General features: G+C 37.1%; 1 protein-coding gene across 2 annotated transcripts in view; it reads left to right on the top strand.

Annotated features, from left to right (window-relative positions):
- Positions 1–19,528, top strand: part of rsrc1 (arginine/serine-rich coiled-coil 1) — a 95,028-nt gene that overhangs the window by 14,314 nt on the left and 61,186 nt on the right. For both annotated transcript variants that reach the window (XM_056755940.1, XM_056755941.1), the window contains exon 4: positions 4,882–5,028. In XM_056755940.1, coding sequence (XP_056611918.1) covers positions 4,882–5,028 — 147 coding nt within the window. The remainder of the gene's footprint in view (positions 1–4,881; positions 5,029–19,528) is intronic.

A 19,528-nucleotide genomic window follows, 5' to 3' on the forward strand; every position in this document is an offset into this window, starting at 1 on the left:
CAATCAAAAATAATTGTTTTCAGAAAAAAATCTCTTTAAGGCCATGCAATGAAAATATTTATATATATACAACAAAATATTTTAGAATGCTATATATTTTAGCATGGGGGTCGGAAGCATGTGCATTTCTGTAAAAACAACACTCGCTCGCCAACAGCATCAATGGTGTAGTAAGACGCATAGTAATTTTGACACTACCGCGATGCAGGTTCGAATCCACCCTTCGCTAGTCTACATTTCCACATATTGTATTAGATCATACAGGCATTTATTTTCAATAAATTGAAGAAACTATAAAAAAATTGACTAGCAGGTGTTTAATAATAAAGTGTATGGTAAGGTAAGGGGTAGTAGGGAGGTCTTTATTGTCGACATATGCCAATAAATTGGCAATTTTAATTTTTTATTTTAACAGTCACATAACAATCTCATCTTCCCAAGCCAGACGTATAAGGGTCAAAGAAGATGTCCCCATCAAACGAAATTTACAAAAGTGATTTTATGTCCAAAAAATGTCTACTTTATGGTTTTTGGAAAATAAAATGTCAAAATCTGGTTGGAATAATGTTACATTGTCACTCAGTGGAACCAACGTACTATATATGTACAGATTCAAACAACATGATAATTCTGACATGTACATATTAAAACATATAAAAGAATAAGGGAGCATATTACATTTTATTGTGCTTTAAATGAGTAAAACCTTGGAAAAAACATAGCAGGAAAAAATACAATGGTAGTCAAAAGTGCCCCAGGACTGTGCCCTTCAAAATGTCTTATTATGTGTTCAACAGAACAAAAAAAGCGAAAGTATTTTTTCCTACTATGGGAGTCAATCGGGGGCAAGATCTGTTTGGTCACGAGCATTCTTCCAAATATCTTTCTTTGTGTGCCTCAGAACGAAGACATTTATACAGATTTGGAACCACTCGAATGTGAGTAAATAATAACAGAATTCTCATTTTTGAGTTAACTGTTCCTTTTATCTTTCATTGACTTCTGCGTAGGTTTACACAATGCCCTCTCGGTCAGATTGCAGCATTTGGGATAACTGTTTGAAAGTGGTTTAATGCTTCAGGCAAAACAAGTCTTCATGTATACAAGTAACTACACTAAATGTGCAATCAAACGCAGTATGTATTGTCCCCGAACTTTAAAAACACAGGTTTTCCAGATCAGAGCACTTTCAGAGGTCTTTGAACTCAACTTAATAACACAAGCTCTTCTGGTGGGTGGGCCAAGTGTAAGCTGATGTCTTTTCACCTTTGACTGAGAGGCAGGGGGATTTAGAATAACCTGAACCAAAAACCTTTTTGATAACTAATACGCCAAACATGTAGAGTTGCACTAAATAATAACTGTAATAAAAAACAATAGTTACCCCACATTTGAGCTTATTTACATTCAATTGTTGCAATGTGTAATTTCCTGTTTAACTTGTTAATATGATTTTAGTTCACACGTGCAGAAAGAAGCAGCCTGGGAAATGTTCTCATCAGCTCTGGTGATTAGTGGAATGTCATAAATTAAATCGATTGCACATCATTTGAAGAGCGCTATAAATAAGACACGCTGAACGATGAATCTTTTTTTGTAAGAGCGACACTTGGGGAAATAAAGAAACAGCTGTTTGGAGCAGCAGTTTCTATATCAAGCCTCCATCACTCATTTAAGTAGATCTTCAGTGCTCTGAAATGATATAAAGGTGAACAATCCAGTCAGCTGTAGTTAAGTGGTTGCTGTTTGTTTACTTTTTTCAATTTTCTCTTCGGGTGACCAGAAGTTCATCATTTAATTCCTTGCTTTTTGTTTTCACCTGCGACACATATTGTAGTAAACGGCAATCGAAGCAATACAACTACTGTAGGGTTGTTCCCATATTTTAACGTCATCTCATGAAAATTTCTATGTATTTTGCAAAAAGTCTAGTTCTACAAAACGCACATTTACTTATGTTTACACAAACAGTAAAGCGCACAATACTGATGTATTTACAGCATCTAAAAACAACACATAAAACGTTAATAATTTACATATGAACAACTTTACAGACTTACAAACGCATCCTTGTGAATATTGTGATTGCGGTTCTCAATTGCATTTTTTAAAGACACTTGTTATGAAATAACATTTAGTTCCGTGTGATTTCAGCTGACAACCCGTTTAGAAGAAACAAGACTTTAAAGTCCCAGTGAAATAAAAAATTCAATTTTTATATTTTCATGAAATATTGCAGCGTTTATAGTAAATAGCTTATCAATGTGGGTCATCCTCTTTTTTAAATTTGTGCACCCTCATAATCTTCAGTTAAAATCTGAAAATCCAATTCCGCTCTGAAATAAGACAGCTTGGGCGGAGCATCCGTTGACTCCACCCCTTCAACTGTCTGTCTGCTGCCAGTTACATTTCAAGATGCAACGGCTGTTTTTCATACGTCCAATCAATTCGCAGTGAAAATAATAATCTGGATCAAATTTTCAGCGATTAACAAACTAAATTCTGCTATTTTACTCGCATAAAACTCTCGTATTCCAACAGCGAGGAGTCGTCATTTGGCCATGCCAACTGTCTTTAATTCTCATCATCTCGTTTTGAATCCAGTTATCACTGTTTCATTTATTGAACTTTTTTTTGGATACAGTTTTTTGACCAGGTCTCTTCTTTCTTCCTTAAAGACGGGCTGTGGTTCCAGTAGATGACCATATGCTGTGTAGCCGTGCTACATAGTGGACTTGGTGTGTTTGGCAATGATATGAGGTTGCAGGAGAGAGAGGATGGGTCACAGCAGGAATAAATAATCATTTTGCCGGGTTAGGATTCCAGCGGAGTAAATTGTGTTTGTAAGCTACACTGGTGCTGTCATTTGCCACCATTAATGTACAATTTTCCGTGAAGCGAAAAAGCTTGTTTAGCAGAAATATAATATGGTCCGATAGCAGCAGGGCACCATCCCACTCACATAATTACCCAAATGGGATGCGGGGAGGGATCTGTTTCACAGTCGGGCAGGGGCATTGGTGATAAGCACCCGGCTTGCTCCCACACGCTGGTAATTACTTTATTGATAATTCGCAGGAAAATTGCCTGAGCCGGTAGCTGGGCCGCTAGATTGAATGGATTGGAGGAAAGACAGAAACAGTTAGGCTCCTTTCAAAATAAATGAAAATGTGTTTAGGCCATTGGGCTTTACCGTCTGAGATAATAACTGAAAGTCATGTAAAATAGCCAACTCTTGGCATGGGGCTTCTGGATGTGTGTTTGTTGTGGGGGATGTTTATCTGGCCGCTCGGCATTAATGCTTTTACCCCTCACCTCAACTCGGCTAATAATTCTCTAAGGGTAAGGCCTTGGTAATGAAATTGACATTTAGCAGCCGTACCACAGTCTATTAACTACAATAAATTTAATTTGCAACAGGCCCAGACGTGAGCTGAGAGAGAGAGAGAGAGAGAGAGAGAGAGATGAACATGAAAACTAGGTTGTGGCATTTATTACATGAGCTGCCCACAAGTACATTTGTTTAAAATAAGACCAAAAGCAAAAAGGATTAGCTATCTACCTACGACTTACTTTGCGAGGCTTAATTTAACATCATCGTTTACATTGTCCTCTTTTGCCTGGACAATCGTCTGATGTTATTGCAGGAACTGGATTTTACTTATAATATATAATTGATTAAATATATGACCTATAATTTTCCATTCTTGATGCCGCCACAAGTAAAAGTGAAATACAGAAAGATTCCTCAAAGTGAACATTTACTGTTTCTACTGAACATTCACAGAAACTATTATTTCTACACTGACAGTTGCAGAAGTCCACATCATCTGAAGGCTCACATCTGCGCAGAAAATTGGCTCAAAGATGAGGAAATTTGAATTGTGTTGTGATATTTTTTATTGTTTTTATGTATTATAAATAAAAGTTCAGAATTCAAATTTCTTGACAATTTATGCCCGATTCACATTCTGCTTCCGCACGCATATTCGTTATTTTAAATGTAGACATGTGGCACCGCGGGGAAATAGGGGGACGACGCGGCGTGACAAGGGTGCGACGCGCTCTTTTTTTTTTTATGTAGCTCGGCATCCCATTGAGATCTCAACTTTTCAGTAAGGCATAAGCTCACCGCAGGTCACGTGACAAGAACCAACTAGCCAATATTGACAAGCTCAATGAAAATGGAGACAAAAATGATCACAGCAACAGAGCAACTATTTTCAGTCCATATAATCAATATATCCTTTATTTTTACCTCCTCGTCTCAGCGGCTATCGTGGCCAGCGTTGCTTAGCGACGTCAGACGCCAGGAGAGCGCAAAGTCCAGGCGCTTTGGAAGAAAGCAGTGAAGCTCGCGTTTTCTGCGCGGTTTTAAACGCGAAATGTGAATCGACCCTTACTAACCCTCATGTCATCCAAGACGTCCATGACTTTATTTCTTCAGTCGAAAAGAAATTAAAGGGGTCATATGACGCGGCTAAAACAAATATATGTTTTATTCGCTGTTAACTATTATATTAACAAAAACCTTAATTCTGGCCACATTTTGTCGTGTTGCTGTTTATGTTAATAAACTCTGCTTCGAGTCGTAATAATGCCCTTAGCTGTTATACCATATGCATAGCAAGGGTTTCATAAAATAAAGTAAATAAAATTATATTTAGGTAATGTAATGCGGTCGGCCGTTATATAACGGGGTGTTGTATAACAGCTTAGAACTCAGAATCAGGACCAGGACTGACCGTTTTATAAACTTGTTGAAATTCTTAAACATCGTTGCTTAATCCCTGAGAACGTAATGATTTGACTTGTGCCTTTTTGTGTCTTTTTAATTGTTATAATAATTTTATGTGACATGTATTTTTTTGTGTTTTAAAGGTCTCACTCCCGTCACCGGAGGTCTCGGAGTCACAGCAGAAACAGGGACCACAGCCAGCGCAAAACTAGAGAAAAGGACAGGACACGAGACAAAAATAGGGACAAAGGCAGAGAAGCCGAAAAAGTCAAAGAAAAGGAGAAACATAGGTAATTTTGTGTGTGTGTGTGTGTGTGTGTTGTCATTTGAATTTCTGTTTACCAGACTGTGACAATCTATCACTCCATCTGGCTCATGTTTGAATATGAAGTTTATGTTGTTTATGAGAGTTTGACTAAGTCATGCGGTCAGCTCCATCAATCCAACCTTAAAATTGTGTGTCCACACCATCCAGTTTAAGAGTGTAATGTATTTTTTCTTTCTTACTGTTGAAGCATCTTTATCTGTTGTCTTGATGCGATTTGGCCTCTCTTCCTTGATTCCTGCGCAGGTGTAATATGTGTGAGCAAGAGCTAACTGCATTTTCATGCTCTCTCTATCCTCCTCCTGGCCCCTCCAGAGGCACTGTCTTAACTCCGCCCTCATGTGACACAGTCTAATCTGATTGGGGGAGTGGTTTGTCCCATGACATGCAAGTGCTAAGAGAAGTCTGAACAGACAAAAAGTGTGTGTGTGTGTGTGTCTCTCGTTTTATATTCCAACACGCAAATATTCAACCTGTTTAGTCAGTGTTATTGAGTTATCTTGTCTGAGATATCCTTAAAATTGTTACGATAATCAAGTTTTTTTTGTAACCCCCTGCATTTGCGTGTATGTGTCGGTATACTTTGCCTAGGGCACATCATTGTTCCCAGAAATTATTTTGGTGTAGGAAATGGTAGGCTATCACATTTAACAGCGTTGAGGGCTCAATGTTATTAGAGCGAATAGATTCACCACTATCATAATAAAGTGGGGGTAACAGATATGTTGTCAATGTTCACATTCAGTTAAAGATCTCTGCTGTATCAGGGATGTACGTTAACTTTTTTTGCACATAGCACTGGTGCTACAGAGGTTTATTTTTTATTTTTTTTAAAAGGTTTAAAGTTTTGTAGCATAGCCCAAACTGTTGTAGCATAAGTCCAAAACCTCTGTTGTCATCAGTAAAAAAAATATGCATGTGCAGTTTTAATGTCACATGCAGACATATCATTTTTAGTTTCCCAAATTAGTTTAATAATTCCGTGTCTTTCGTTTTTTACTATACAATAGCGGTTTATTCGTCCACATAAAATACTGTAGTATACTGTACAGTGTTCGGTTACTCTGAAAAAGTAATCAATTACTAGTTATAAATTACAAATTCAATAGTGTTACTAGTTTACTGTACCAGGCCAATACCGATAACATTAAAAATGAACATTTATCTTTGATATGTCAATAATTTATCGTGCATCCCTATATAGTACACTTCAGTATTTTCCGATTGAGTTTTCAAGTTAACAAGACTTTTAATTTGACAGGTCGTCAGGAACACGCTTGAGGTTTAGTGTTTGTTTGACGATAGCTTTATTCAAACAGTAAAATGCTTGTGAAATAAACTCTCAGAGCAACTCTGGAGGTGAAGTTCATCTGTTTATATCATCAGACAGTGCAGAGGCAGACACCACTAGTGTGCATGTAGCACGTTAAACTGTGCAGCTCTTTCACTCAGACCAGACAGATGACGTATTCAAATAACAGGATTCTGTCTCCACAAGTTCGCATCTAGGTGTATGGACTCAATGCAGCCGGAAAACTCGATAGACAAAGTAGTATAGAGGTGCGCCATTGATTAATGTCACAGACAAACAAACACGATTACAATCACACTTCACACAAACACGCAGCTCTGTTTAATGAACCTGCCAAACTGTATCGCACGCGTGCTACACTGGCTAATTTACTCTTAGCACATACTGATTTGGTTAGTAGCATGTGTGACATATGTTACACTTTACAGCCATGTGTATATAAGGCAGGCACCGAGGAAATGGATCTACAAGCTCCCAGTAAATTAGTGTTTGTAAAAAACAAATTGATAAAACTTTGACCTATCACAAACGCTTTTTGAAGTTATCTTATCCAACTCAAAATACATATATGTAGTTGTGTTACGGTGAGATGTAGTGATTTATTTAATTTGTTTTTTGACTAATTCATTATTAGTAGTATTATTATTCATTTGACTCAAGGTCAAATTGTGAGAAGAGATATGATCGGAACGTACGTCTGTCGCCCAGTGCACGAAAAATCCCATAGATTTAACAATGCAACATTTGAAAGGTCATAGCTACGAGTGAGGACTGCATAGAAACATGGGTTACCACAATTAAAGAGGCTGGCTGTGAATAGCTACATGCTAATAACATATTAACAAATACATACTTTCAGAATGATAAACATGATGTGAAAAATCTATCTTCAAGTGCAGAAAGAAGATCCAGCCGTCGAGTTGAAACTTGATTTGCGTCTTCGAAGGTTGCAAAGTTTCCAACGTGCATTTAGCAGATTATGCAGCTGTTCTTGAATCTGCAGGTCTTGTACGACTGGATTAAAATCATTTAAATCTGTTAAATCCTTGATGTGAACATGCATGTGCTTGTTACTACCTATGTATGTGCATGTCTTTCTTCTCTACACTCTCTTGCTTTTAAAACCTTTAGGGAGCGTGAACAAAACCCTAAAACCAAAACACTCAATATTTTCCTGCTGATTGCTTGGAGATATGTGGTTATTGTTTGGGCTGAATTGAGGCAAAAAACTGATACAGAACATTGGTGGGTAAAGAAAATGACCCTGATTACCAGAGGCAAAACACACACACTATGCTTCAGGACGATTTCTCCTGTGTTCTGATTAAAACATTTGGGACTTCAGGATCCTTGGTTCAACCTCAGGTTATTTGGTGAATCTGCTGGTCTCTAACAAAGGATTAGTGTTGAATCAGTGTAAACCATTTATATTATCAGATTACTGGCACAGAATTGCCACACAGCCCCACAACATGATGGAGCCTCCACCAAATATTACAGCAGGGAGCAGGTTCTTCTTTTGGAACACTGTTTTCGTTTTCCACCATGCAAAGCGCTTCTGGCTGTGACCAAATAACAATCTTACATTTAGATTTAGCAGATGCTAAGGATCCATGTATGTAAGCACATACCCTGTTGTGCCTCATTCCTGTCGAGGTGCTACTATTCATTAAGCGCGAGTCTCTTAATAGATTCCTAGAGGTTGGCCATGAGTGTACATCGATTATACACTCGTTATTGCGATGCATCATGGGATTGAATAAGTGCACTTAATAATTTACACTATGAATTCGGACACCACTAAAAATGGATGTCCCCTCAAATAGCACACTGTATGAGGGTATAGGGGCTATTATAGCCTCTTTATTCATCAGTGATTTTAAAAACTGAAATTTGAGTGGTTCTCGAGATTTCGTATAACCTCAATTAAATAGCAACTACAGTTACAAGACTGGAATAAAATGGCAAACAGCGCCCTAAAGATAATTGACTTTTAATGGAAAAGATTTTCACAGTTAAATCGAATTGAGTTTAGAATAGGAGGAGCATGTTTGTTTGATAACAGCAGTATGTCATCAGTGGCCGAGTGCACCAGATATGCGTAAGTTACAATTTACTGTCGTGTAGTTTTGACGTAAATGAGCACTATTTATAAACTAAATATGTATATCTGAACCAAATAAATTAAATGATGACGCTCTCGACATTCTTCAATACTTTACATGAATGATAATGCTGACATTTACACTTACTTACCTTAAATAAAAACATTGTAATTAAATTACTTAATTAGCCGCTCTTCAATAAGAACCCGTCCTAAACTGTGTGGCTTGTGTTTTTTTTAATTTGTGAAAAAAATATTTTCTTGAAATCACCCGTATTTAGAGGTGGGAAGAACTCTACTCGTATAACATGTCATTTATTATGTTTTATTGTTTTTCTCAGTATTTATTTATTCATCGCTGTTAATATATAATACAGTTGAATAAAATAATGTTATTTATGATTGTAGTAATATATTTAATATAAACTAATATGTACCGTTATTATGTGAGGTAAAATACATTTAAATCAATAACGATTTGAAATTAACGTCAACAGAATTTTTGCTCATGAATTTAAGGCTGTTATTGGATTGTTAAAGGTAAACGTTGTATTATGTGACCACTCATGCTTAAAGTCCCAGTGAAATTAAAAATGACAATGCCTATTTTTTCATGAAATATTGCAGCGTTTATTGTAAATAGTTGATCTATGCGGGTCATTGTCTTTTTAAAATTCATGTGCCCTCATAATCTTCATTTTAATCTTCGTTAAAATCTGAAAATGCACTTCCGTCCTGTAGTGACGTCCTGTAGTATCTATCTCAAATGACATATGTTTGACGGTTGGGTGGAGCATCTGTTAGCCCCTCCCCTTCAACTGTCAGTCTGCTGCCAGTTCATTTCAAAATGCAATGCCTGTTTTTTGACATCCAATCAAATCGCAGAGAAAGATGAAAGCCACTCCCACTATTATTCTGATTCCAAATTTCATTTCACTTTGAAATGCGTAAAAATACAGAAGTAAAAACAATCGCAACTTCCGCTACACAGGGACTTAACTAGCTATACGTTCTGCCTTAACACTAGATGTTGAAAAATAATTGAGTAGAGTAATAGTTACTAAGCCTTTAGTGTAGACTTTTTGTCCTAAAACGACTTAAGGACTGACTGGTGCTTAACTCACTCCCGTACGTAACATTCTTCATTTGCAGTAGGCCTACTCTTACATGTATTCTTCAATTTGTGTTAGGATTCCTCACATTAGTAGAATAATTAGTTACTAGATTAGAGTTTATTTTTATTCCTATAAAGAGATAAACATCACAGTTTAATGACAATGGAGAAAGCGGTGAGGATTATGATAATGCAGTTGAATCATCTCTAGGTATTTTTGAACATATGTCAGTCACTCAGTTTAAACCCCGCTGTGCTGCACTCAGGGGCATACACGCATTAAAAAGCTCTTCCTTGATACCTCCTGTTGGTTTTCTGCTCAGATATTCTCTTTTTCCTTTTTTCCCGGGTGGTTTGTTAAACTGCAGCATGCACCCTGACACACTTGTACACTTTTGAAGCCATTTATGAGTTATTTGCATCCAGGTTGCAAAGTGAGTGTTTGTGTGAGGATTAAAGGGGCAGCGGGCGTAACAGGGGGCTGACACGGCGACGTGTGGTGTTGTTTTCATGAAAGATTTATTACACCTCTAGGATGACAGCAGGATTCTCGACACCCGGCACAACATGTTTTCATGCAAAATTTATTTTTAAGACGAGACGTTGTAAAGCGATCTTGTCCTCTTTCACTAGTGCCAAAGGCTAAACGGGTTAAGAAGGTGTGTGAGTGTCGCTGTGATGAAAAAGGAATTGAATTTATTAAGCGGTGCCTCATTTGTGTCGCGATTTAAGAGATGCTGGTCTTTCCCTTTCTACATGCTTGCAAGTTGTTATGAAAACTATCAAATATTTCTGTTGAAGTGAAATAAGAAAATATTTACTCGGCTTGGCTGTAGAGCGGAACTTTGATTTTAAAAGCAACACGTTACAGTTTCGCTTTGTACTTTGTGCGTCTCTTACAAGTTACTATTATGGTGCATCATTTTCTCTAAACCTTACAAAAATCTTGAACTTATTCATCATGATAATTAATATAATAATTCATCCCCCCCAAATAGCAATAAAATCTGGGAAAAGCGTTGTGGTTGTCGGGGAAAAGAAAGAAAAGAACAGATGAGAGGACGGTGGAGTCGGAAGTCGAAGCGCGGTGCAGAGATTTGCAGCACGTGTGTATTCAGTTCGTTTGGATTGACATGATGGAATTGCTTTGAACTCAAGTTAACCTTGTGGATATTACGTCCCATATTCATTGGAATTAAATATTCAGCGCAAGGAGAGGTAAAGCAGAACGCACGACACTCCCTGGAAACGGTGGCACGCAAAACGGTTTGAAGATTTTCTTCCCGTCCTTTAGATCGACAATTTCTGGAAATTTCAATATAAGGTGCTGAAAGAATTCTGCACGTTCCCATGCTCTTAAAGTCCCAATGAAATAAAAAATGACAATGCCTATTTTTTTCATGAAATATTGCAGCATTTATTATAAATAGTTGATCTATGTGTGTCTTTCTCTTTTTAAAATTTGTGTGCCCTCATGACCTTCAGTTAAAATCTGAAAATGCACTTCGGTCCAGTAATGACTATACTTCATAACTGACATGTGTAAGTCGGCTTGGGCGAGCATCCGTTAACTCCTCCCCTTCAACTGTCAGTCTTACATTTGGTGGTGGCTAGCCACGGCTAAATGATTGTACGGGAAACACTGTTATCCATGGTGACCACGCTACACACTCTATCTATTAATAACTTTTCAGATATCACCCAGTTATTTTTATCAGATGAATTGTATGTTTGATCTTGTTTAAATAAGTAGGACTTTTGAGAAGGGTATTGAGTTTGAGGATGTTCTTGATGGTCCTTGGATCATCTTCTGTGACACGACCTGATAGGATTTATCTTCCACACCGGAGCGCATCCATACATCTACTTGACATATATGTAGGGCTGGGTGATATATATAGAATTATACATGTCTAAATCGATTCAATGTTTTATGCGCAGCTCTTCAATGAACTATGGCTGTTTGATCAGTAGGAAGTACGGCTGGATTTAAAATCACTACGAGACGTTTATAACGTGCATTTGAAAAAGCAACACTCGTCTATTATCATCACTATAAATCAACTTTATTATCATGAAAATACCTGAAAAGGTTTGAAGAACAGTGATAGAATATGACCACAGGCATTTCCTGGAACTAATTGTTCTTCTTCTGTTTCCCATATTCTGAGTTTCTGCGCAAAATGCGCCCTCTGGCATTTAGATGTGGCGGCATTTAACCTTGAGTCATCGATAAACTGAGAGCATTAGAATCACACGATATAACGCCAAGCCCTACATATATGGGACAGTTCTTAGAAGGCAACATATGCTTCCTATCTTTCGTAACAGTCTTTGGATCTCAAGCGTGTCATACCTAATTTTGTAATGGAGCTTTGTTAAATTCAGTGCAAATGTTTTTTTAACGTAGGCTATTGCAGCCAAAAGAATCATTAAAACTCCCTTTTATGTATTTCAAACATAATTTATGGGTTAAGTGTGTAATTTGCGTATGGACACATTGTCTCTGTATGTGTGTGAGAAACAATCTGGCCACTGCTAATCGCAATAGAAACACCGCATGTGAGGGATAGAAAACTGGAACAATCCAATTACAGGCCTCTGTAATCTGGTTAACCATTAGGTGGTAGTTAAATCATGTTTACACACACACGGCTGGAGTTTCTTACGGACTTGGACTTGCTTGTTTCCAGAGCTTTAACCTGAGCGTTGTATCATTACAGTCAGAAGTGTTGTTTCACGGCCCTGTTAAGTTTTATTCGTTTATTGGTGTGTGTGACTTACCTTATCATAACCACGATCACACATGCACTCCCATATCTAGCCCCGGAGCGTGATGACGGAGCTCAGGAAAAATCAAATGAAATCCTGCAATCCAATTAGAATGATCTGCCCATCACGCTGAGCTGTGTAGTCGCCATCCAAAACAAACTCATATCTAATCACCGCCGCCTTGATACGGCCCACTTTACAACTTATTCACAGGAGGGCATGCACACGCAGAGCTGCGCCTGATGGGCTTGAAACATGTCTGCGCTGTTTATGGTCCAAGCAAAGGAAATACTGATCGGAAGCGGATCTTCTTTCTGGATTTAGGAGCGTTATGGAAATGTGCTTGTCAACACGTCACCTCCCCCTTTGGCCGTTCCATCTTTGGCACACGGATGCAAAACAGGTTTTTACGGAGGGAAGGTTAGAATTAAACTGTAGTTTAAACAACTTATATGGATGTCCTTGCAAGATTAACGTGATCATTCACCCTCTTCTTTTACCCAGCCTCATGCCATTGCAAACCTGTGTGACTTTCTTCTGCAAAATACAAAAGACGATATTTTATATTTCATGATGACCAAAGACTTACCCTAAGTATTAATCATGTTTACCTTAAAATATTGCCCAGACATTCTTCTTGTGATGTATGTTTGCTCGCTCCCGCCCGCACCAGCAATTTGTGCCTTCGCTCCCGCCCGCACCCACGAACAATTTAGCTTAAAGAATTTAAAGAATGTTGAAGTATGCTAATGTTCATAATAACACACACAGAACATTTGCGCTCAATTAAAAACTCATCTTATAGTCGATAGATAGTCTATGTTCATGTGAAGGTAAAGCATCACACACGGCAAATAACTTGAAAGGCTACAAACATAACGCCGAGATCTTACTTTGATAAGGGGTTATGGAGCCGGCATGTCACATCAACCAGAGTCCGTTTTTTAATTCAAAATTCTTTTGGACATATTTCGTTTTATATTTGTACGCAGCAAAGTATACTGCTTTTTACTTTTGGTTTTGACACATGCGCATTACGACATATTGCAATCTCTTTCTGGAGCTACAGGGGTCTGGTTTTCTTCATCTACATTGAATTGATGACCCAGGACATCCCCAATCTGTGCGTACTTTATACGCGAAGTAACAAAATTTCGTTGGTGCATGTATTATTCAGGTGACAAAAGTTGCCGCACTGTACGGTGTCCCTTGCGTTCCCGTTAAAAGGGAACTAAACTCCGGGCTTAATTCTTTACCACTTTTGTCTGTAACAATTGAGAAATTTTTCCAAATGTCGGACTTCACTTACTTTTGTATTGTGCCGTAAAACCCAGATTTGATTCTTCTCTACTTCATTTTCTGTCTCCATCCCTCCATCGGCATGCAGCTTTGACATCAAACAATTCAGTTTTTCTGAAATTAGGTTCTTTTTTCAACACACTATTACTTGCATAAATCGTAACTATGTGAAAACATACATTCAGTCGTATAGTTAGATATTCCTGCATGCCTGTTTTTCTTCTAATCGTGCAAGAATCCATTCCTGGATCAGCCATTGTATAAACTCCTTGCATGCACACAGGCAGTTTTTTAAACTTTACACACAGATTGTTGACATAGACAGATTGTTGATATCACTCACTGTTTAAAATGTTTTTAATTTGTAGCTGTACACATACACATTGCCAAGTTTACCATTCAGACTGAAGTTGATCAATTATGAAGGAGGAAATGTTATGACTTTCACAGCGGTCACCAAACTGTGCAGTGTTGATGTTAACATTTGAAAGGCTTATTCTAAATAAGTCATATCGTACGTTTGTAAGATTCCAATATATATATTATGTTCAGTGTGTTATTGTTCGTTAATAAGAATATCAATATTCTTGGACCAAATAATTTTATTGTATTCAACAAATGTGTTTAGATAAAAACGAACTGAATTATTATGTAATCTAAAAGAGCAAAATATGTTATATAACATATAATACATAATACATATAATAAAGTATGTTTTAGCATCTTTATAGTTGTCGAAATTTGCAGTAACGTACCTTTGGTATTCTATTAACTAGCTACTTGATGTCTTTACCTGGGATTCTTTTAAACACTATAGATTCTGTGCATGTTTTTTTCTGTATAATTTTCTGTATCAATAGTATCTTCCACACCAACAGACGTGAACCATTGAAAGCATGATGGATTTAGACAATTAAGATGCTTATGCTAAGTTCTTCTCCCTACCAATTTTGTTCCCAATTTGCTGTTGTCCAAATACAGCTTAAGCAAATCAGATGAAATGACTTTCACATTTATTTTGGAATCCTTCACATGCCATGGTCGGCGCTCATGGGCAAACATGCATTTGCTATTTAACAAAATGGCGCATGACGTGAAAGTGATATCTGCGTTGGTCTGAAACTAGCAAAAAAAATACAATTGCGTTGCGCCTGTTGCCGCATTTCACGGGTTTATGATAGGACCTTCAGTCTTAAAGGGACAGTTCACCCAAAAATGAAACTTCTGTCATGATTTACTCACTCTCAAGTTGTTTCAAACCTATTTAAATGTATTTGTTCTGTTAAACATAAAGAAAGATATTTGGAAGAATGTTAGCAACTGCGATTTTGTAGCATCATTGACTAATATAGTAGAACAAAATAGGAATCTTTAATAATAAAAAAAACCTGATCTGAAGTTTTATAAACGGCAGAAAAACCAGACCGGTTTAGTCCCGTGACCGTCCCCTTGCACCGCAACCCATGGACTTTTTAAAACCTTTTACATGAAAAACACTTTTTCATTCAGTGATTTTTGTCAATTGTACTCCTAGTTTGGGATAGTTTGTGTGACGGATTATTATTTTACACTCTTTCATGAGTTACAAAATATAAAATATAAATGCTTATATGGCTCATTGCAATACTGAACTGTTGATTGATTATTTGACTGAGATTGCAGAGAGACGCATATACTGTATAACTGTGTTCTAAGCATTGATGCCATTCCCTTATTAAATACAATCATCTTGCAACACTCCACAGCGCAACCCAACGTATTTCGTTTTCATACATTCAAGGTATTTACAGAATTGAAAATTGAAATACTATTTTGGAATATTTGTGTATTGATCACTTAGCTAGTCAAGAAAAGGGCCTTTTATACTATAGAATGTTTTTGTATAAACAGGGTATTTCGAGGCAAATTTAAAAAGAGTGACTGCGAGTAATGTAACTAATAAATTGTGCATGTCACTTATACGAACAGAGACTTTTCTCACCCTGGCAAATGCATAGCAGCCCAGAAAACATATTCATCAGAGAAGACAACATAATTAATTGGACATAAACAGAAGTTAGGTTGTGTGGACAGAAGTACAGTCAAAATATTTGAAAGTTGGGTCACGTGACCGTCTTAGTTTTCAACTGAAAGCCTTTTGTACAAAATTGTATGTTGTACAAATGTTTTGTCATCTGAACTGCTGAAACACAGGGTTTCATCGTATGAAGTGTTTTCACTATGCAACCGAATCCTCCTCTCGTAGCTTTTATATATTGTATCTACTTTGATATATGGGTCAAAGATGAAATATGGTTTATGCTTAAAAACAATAAGAGTAATCCTGGGTTCACACCAAAAGTGAACAATCGCATTCCACGCTCTTTATTACTCGCGGGAAAAGATCTCTATTTTCACTTTAGTGGTGCCATCTGACAAATATTTTCAACCTTCGGGGAAGACTAGATTGAAAGCGTTCTTGGCGATCCCTCCGCCTGATTTTCGTCATTTGCACTGCCTGCCGCGACAACAAAAATCCATTTTTGACTTATTAAAAGATTACTTTCACCCCAAATGCTAATTAGTTGTAATTTAACATTTATTTTATTTGCCCATTTGTCAGTAAGAATTTTTGGTAACACTTAACAATAAGGTGCTGTTATTTAACATTAGTGAATACATTAGATAACATTAGATAACAATGGTCAGCATTTTTCTTTTAAGCATTTATTAATCCTTGTTAATGTTAGTTCATGTCAAAACAGTTATTCAAGTTAATTCATGGTGCATTAACTAATGTGACGGTGACAACGTTTGAATTTTAATAATGTATTAGTAAATGCTGAAATAAACATGAATTAATATGAATAATTGCTATAGTATTGTTCATTGTTAGTTCATTTTAGCTAATGCATTAACTAATTGTAAATAAATAGCTCCTTATTGTAAAGTGTTACTTAATGTATTACTCATTTAAAGCACAATATAAATGTTTGCTCCCTTATTCTTCTTAACAAAGAGTTTGGTTCCAAAATGAGATAATTTTCAAAAGTGATGTATTTTATTATCTTATCATGTTTTTGTTGTTTTATTGTGTTAGTTCGCTTTACTTTTGTGTTACAATGGCTTAAATCAAAACAAAGCAATTGCAGTTTTATTGATATAAATTGGAATTCACAGTAAAAAAGTTATCTCATTTAGGAACCAAACTCTTCTTATATTTAATATGTGCACGTCAGAATAAGCATGTTGTTTGAATTTTTACATTAATATTGTGCAACACTGAATGTTTTGAAATGCACCAAGTTTGAACCACAAAGTAGACGTTTTACTTACATTTAATGTGCTTCCTGTGGACATACAATCACTTTTGTAAGTGTCTTTTGATGGGGACATCTCAACGTCTTTGTCCCATATACATTTAAACATGACTTTATGAATGAAGAAACCTAACAAATTTCATTTGTTTATGGTTAAGCGTGACATGATGTATAAACCCCCCAATGAACAGATGGCACATGGCTGCCCAGTTAGTTCGTCCTGTGGAAGGAGATCGAGGGTCTAACTGTTCCTTCAAGCAGTGGACTGGGAGAGATGTTTCTGAAGACAGGTTTGGATATGAATTAGAATCACACGTCCAGCGCTGATAACCCACAGGCGGCCAAGCTCCCCTCGGCCCAATGTGCGGCTTCTGACAAAGACGGCTTTGTGACCACTTATCCTGTCTGTACAGCGGTGGGCATGTGGGAAGATAATCGTTCTAATCTAGTTAAGGTTAAAGAGGGCCATGACTGAGAGCTGGCCTTACACACACACAGACTCTCTCTGCACACAGATCCCTTTTAGGCCTAGACAAGAAAGGTGTCATATTGATTATTCAAATTGGAAGCTGGCAGCCCTGTCTACCTCCAGCCAGCTACGTCGGACTGACAGGAAAAGAGAGACATAGAGATATAATGAGGGGAAAGACATTGATAGATCAGCAAGTAGACACATGATGTACTTTACATTTACATTATTTTACATTTATTCATTTAGTTGAGGCTTTTATTCAAGCAAATTTTTTCAGTACAAAAAATTTTTTTAAGCATTTTATATCTAATTGAAACAAACACTCGAATAACCACCAGGGAAAAAACATTATATAGACGTTTTCATCTTAACAACATAAACAAACGTTACTGCTCATGCGTACTTTTGTGACCCCAAATGAAATTTCCAGTACACATTCAAAAACAATAGAGCGTCTGTAGGTTATTTCTGATAACAATCAAAAGAAATCGTGAAAAAACTTTACTTGGCTAAACTTGTCTCTCCAATATTTTTGATTTGCGATTTGTGATACCAAGCACTATTTTTTCATGAAATATTGCAGCGTTTGATTTGTGTAGCCTCATAATCTTTAGTTATAATCTGAAAATGCACTTCCGCACTGTAATAACTATCCATCTTAAATGAAGTATGTTAGACTGCATGGGCGAAGCGTCCCTTAACTCCTCCCCTTCAACTGTCAGTCTTCTGCCATTTCCAGTTCATAATGCAACGGCTGTGAATGAGGAAAGCCACGCCCAATATTTTTCTTATTCTTAATTCCTTATCATTCGGAACTGCGTCAAAATACGGAAGTACAAACGATCAGAACTTCTGGTTCACGGGGACATTTTGTCTAGTGTGAGTTTTTTTAATTGATGCTGGGTTAAATACGGGTTAGTGACAGAGATATGTTTATTGTACAGTGCATGTGCTCTTCTGTGGTATAATTTAAACAAAACACTAGTTTGAAATAAACCTACGTGAAAGTGCCAGCTCTCTTTTGCACAGGCCCAGCCAAAAATAAAATGAAGCCTACTGTACGCCACTGATTGTGGGCCTTTGGCTATTAACCTGACAGAACTGACATGCTTTGTATGTGCATTTGCCTTCCCTTCCTTTCTAAACAGTTTAACAGTCAAATCCAAAAGGCCAACACTGCTGTAGACACACCAGAACACAATTTCAATTCGCTGCTAGTGCGGGTACGTGATATGGAGATGACAATCAACTTCCTTGTCCTCCGTTTCATTGCGCAGACGAGTCTACAGTTCTGCTGCGCTCCTTCTTGCTCTCATGTCATTTCCCTGTTGGAGAGACAGGAAGAGACATTGACGAGTGGATCAAAAGGTTGAAGGATGTATCATTATCATCTTCTGATTTCATATACCCACCCTCGTATTTAATCAAGCGCCAGACAATGTTTCAGGCCTTCCCTACAAAAAACAACAACAGATACAACCATTCTAAGCTGGTTTTAGCTGGTCAGGCTGAAACACACCAGCTAAAAACTAGCTGGAAACTTCCAGACGTCTAAATCCAGCCAAACATGTATGGCCGTGTTCAGACTTGTCTTCTTTTTTGACAAGAAAGGTGGAGGGTGTCCTCGAATCCTTAAAATGTCTTAAGTCTTATATTCCATAATGTTAAAAAATGGCCTTAATTAGCATTACAATTTCTTAAATCCGCATTTCCAAGGTCTTAGAAATGCAGTCACACAGAACAAAATAGGCGGAACCAACTAACAAATAACACGTTTGCGGGGGTGCATTATGTGACTGGACTGGACCTTACCACAAAAGTTTGAGCTTTAGTCATGGGGAATGCAAATTTGTTGCAATGAAATTTATCATTAATTTCATTCTGCACGGTATTAAAAAGGTCTTAAAAAGGTCTTAAATCTAACTCTCAGACACCTGCAGATACCCTGATATGACTTCTAGTTCTATTTGAATTATAAACAGAGAGCGTCTTTGCAATAACTGATCACATATTTAAAACAACAGTGCTAGTTCTCGCTAGAAATGCAATCAGAAGTTGTTGAAAGTGAAAATTAAACTAACATTTATACAACA

The sequence above is a fragment of the Triplophysa dalaica genome, chromosome 9 (genome assembly GCF_015846415.1).
Source record: "Triplophysa dalaica isolate WHDGS20190420 chromosome 9, ASM1584641v1, whole genome shotgun sequence".
NCBI classification, from domain to species: Eukaryota; Metazoa; Chordata; class Actinopteri; order Cypriniformes; family Nemacheilidae; genus Triplophysa; species Triplophysa dalaica.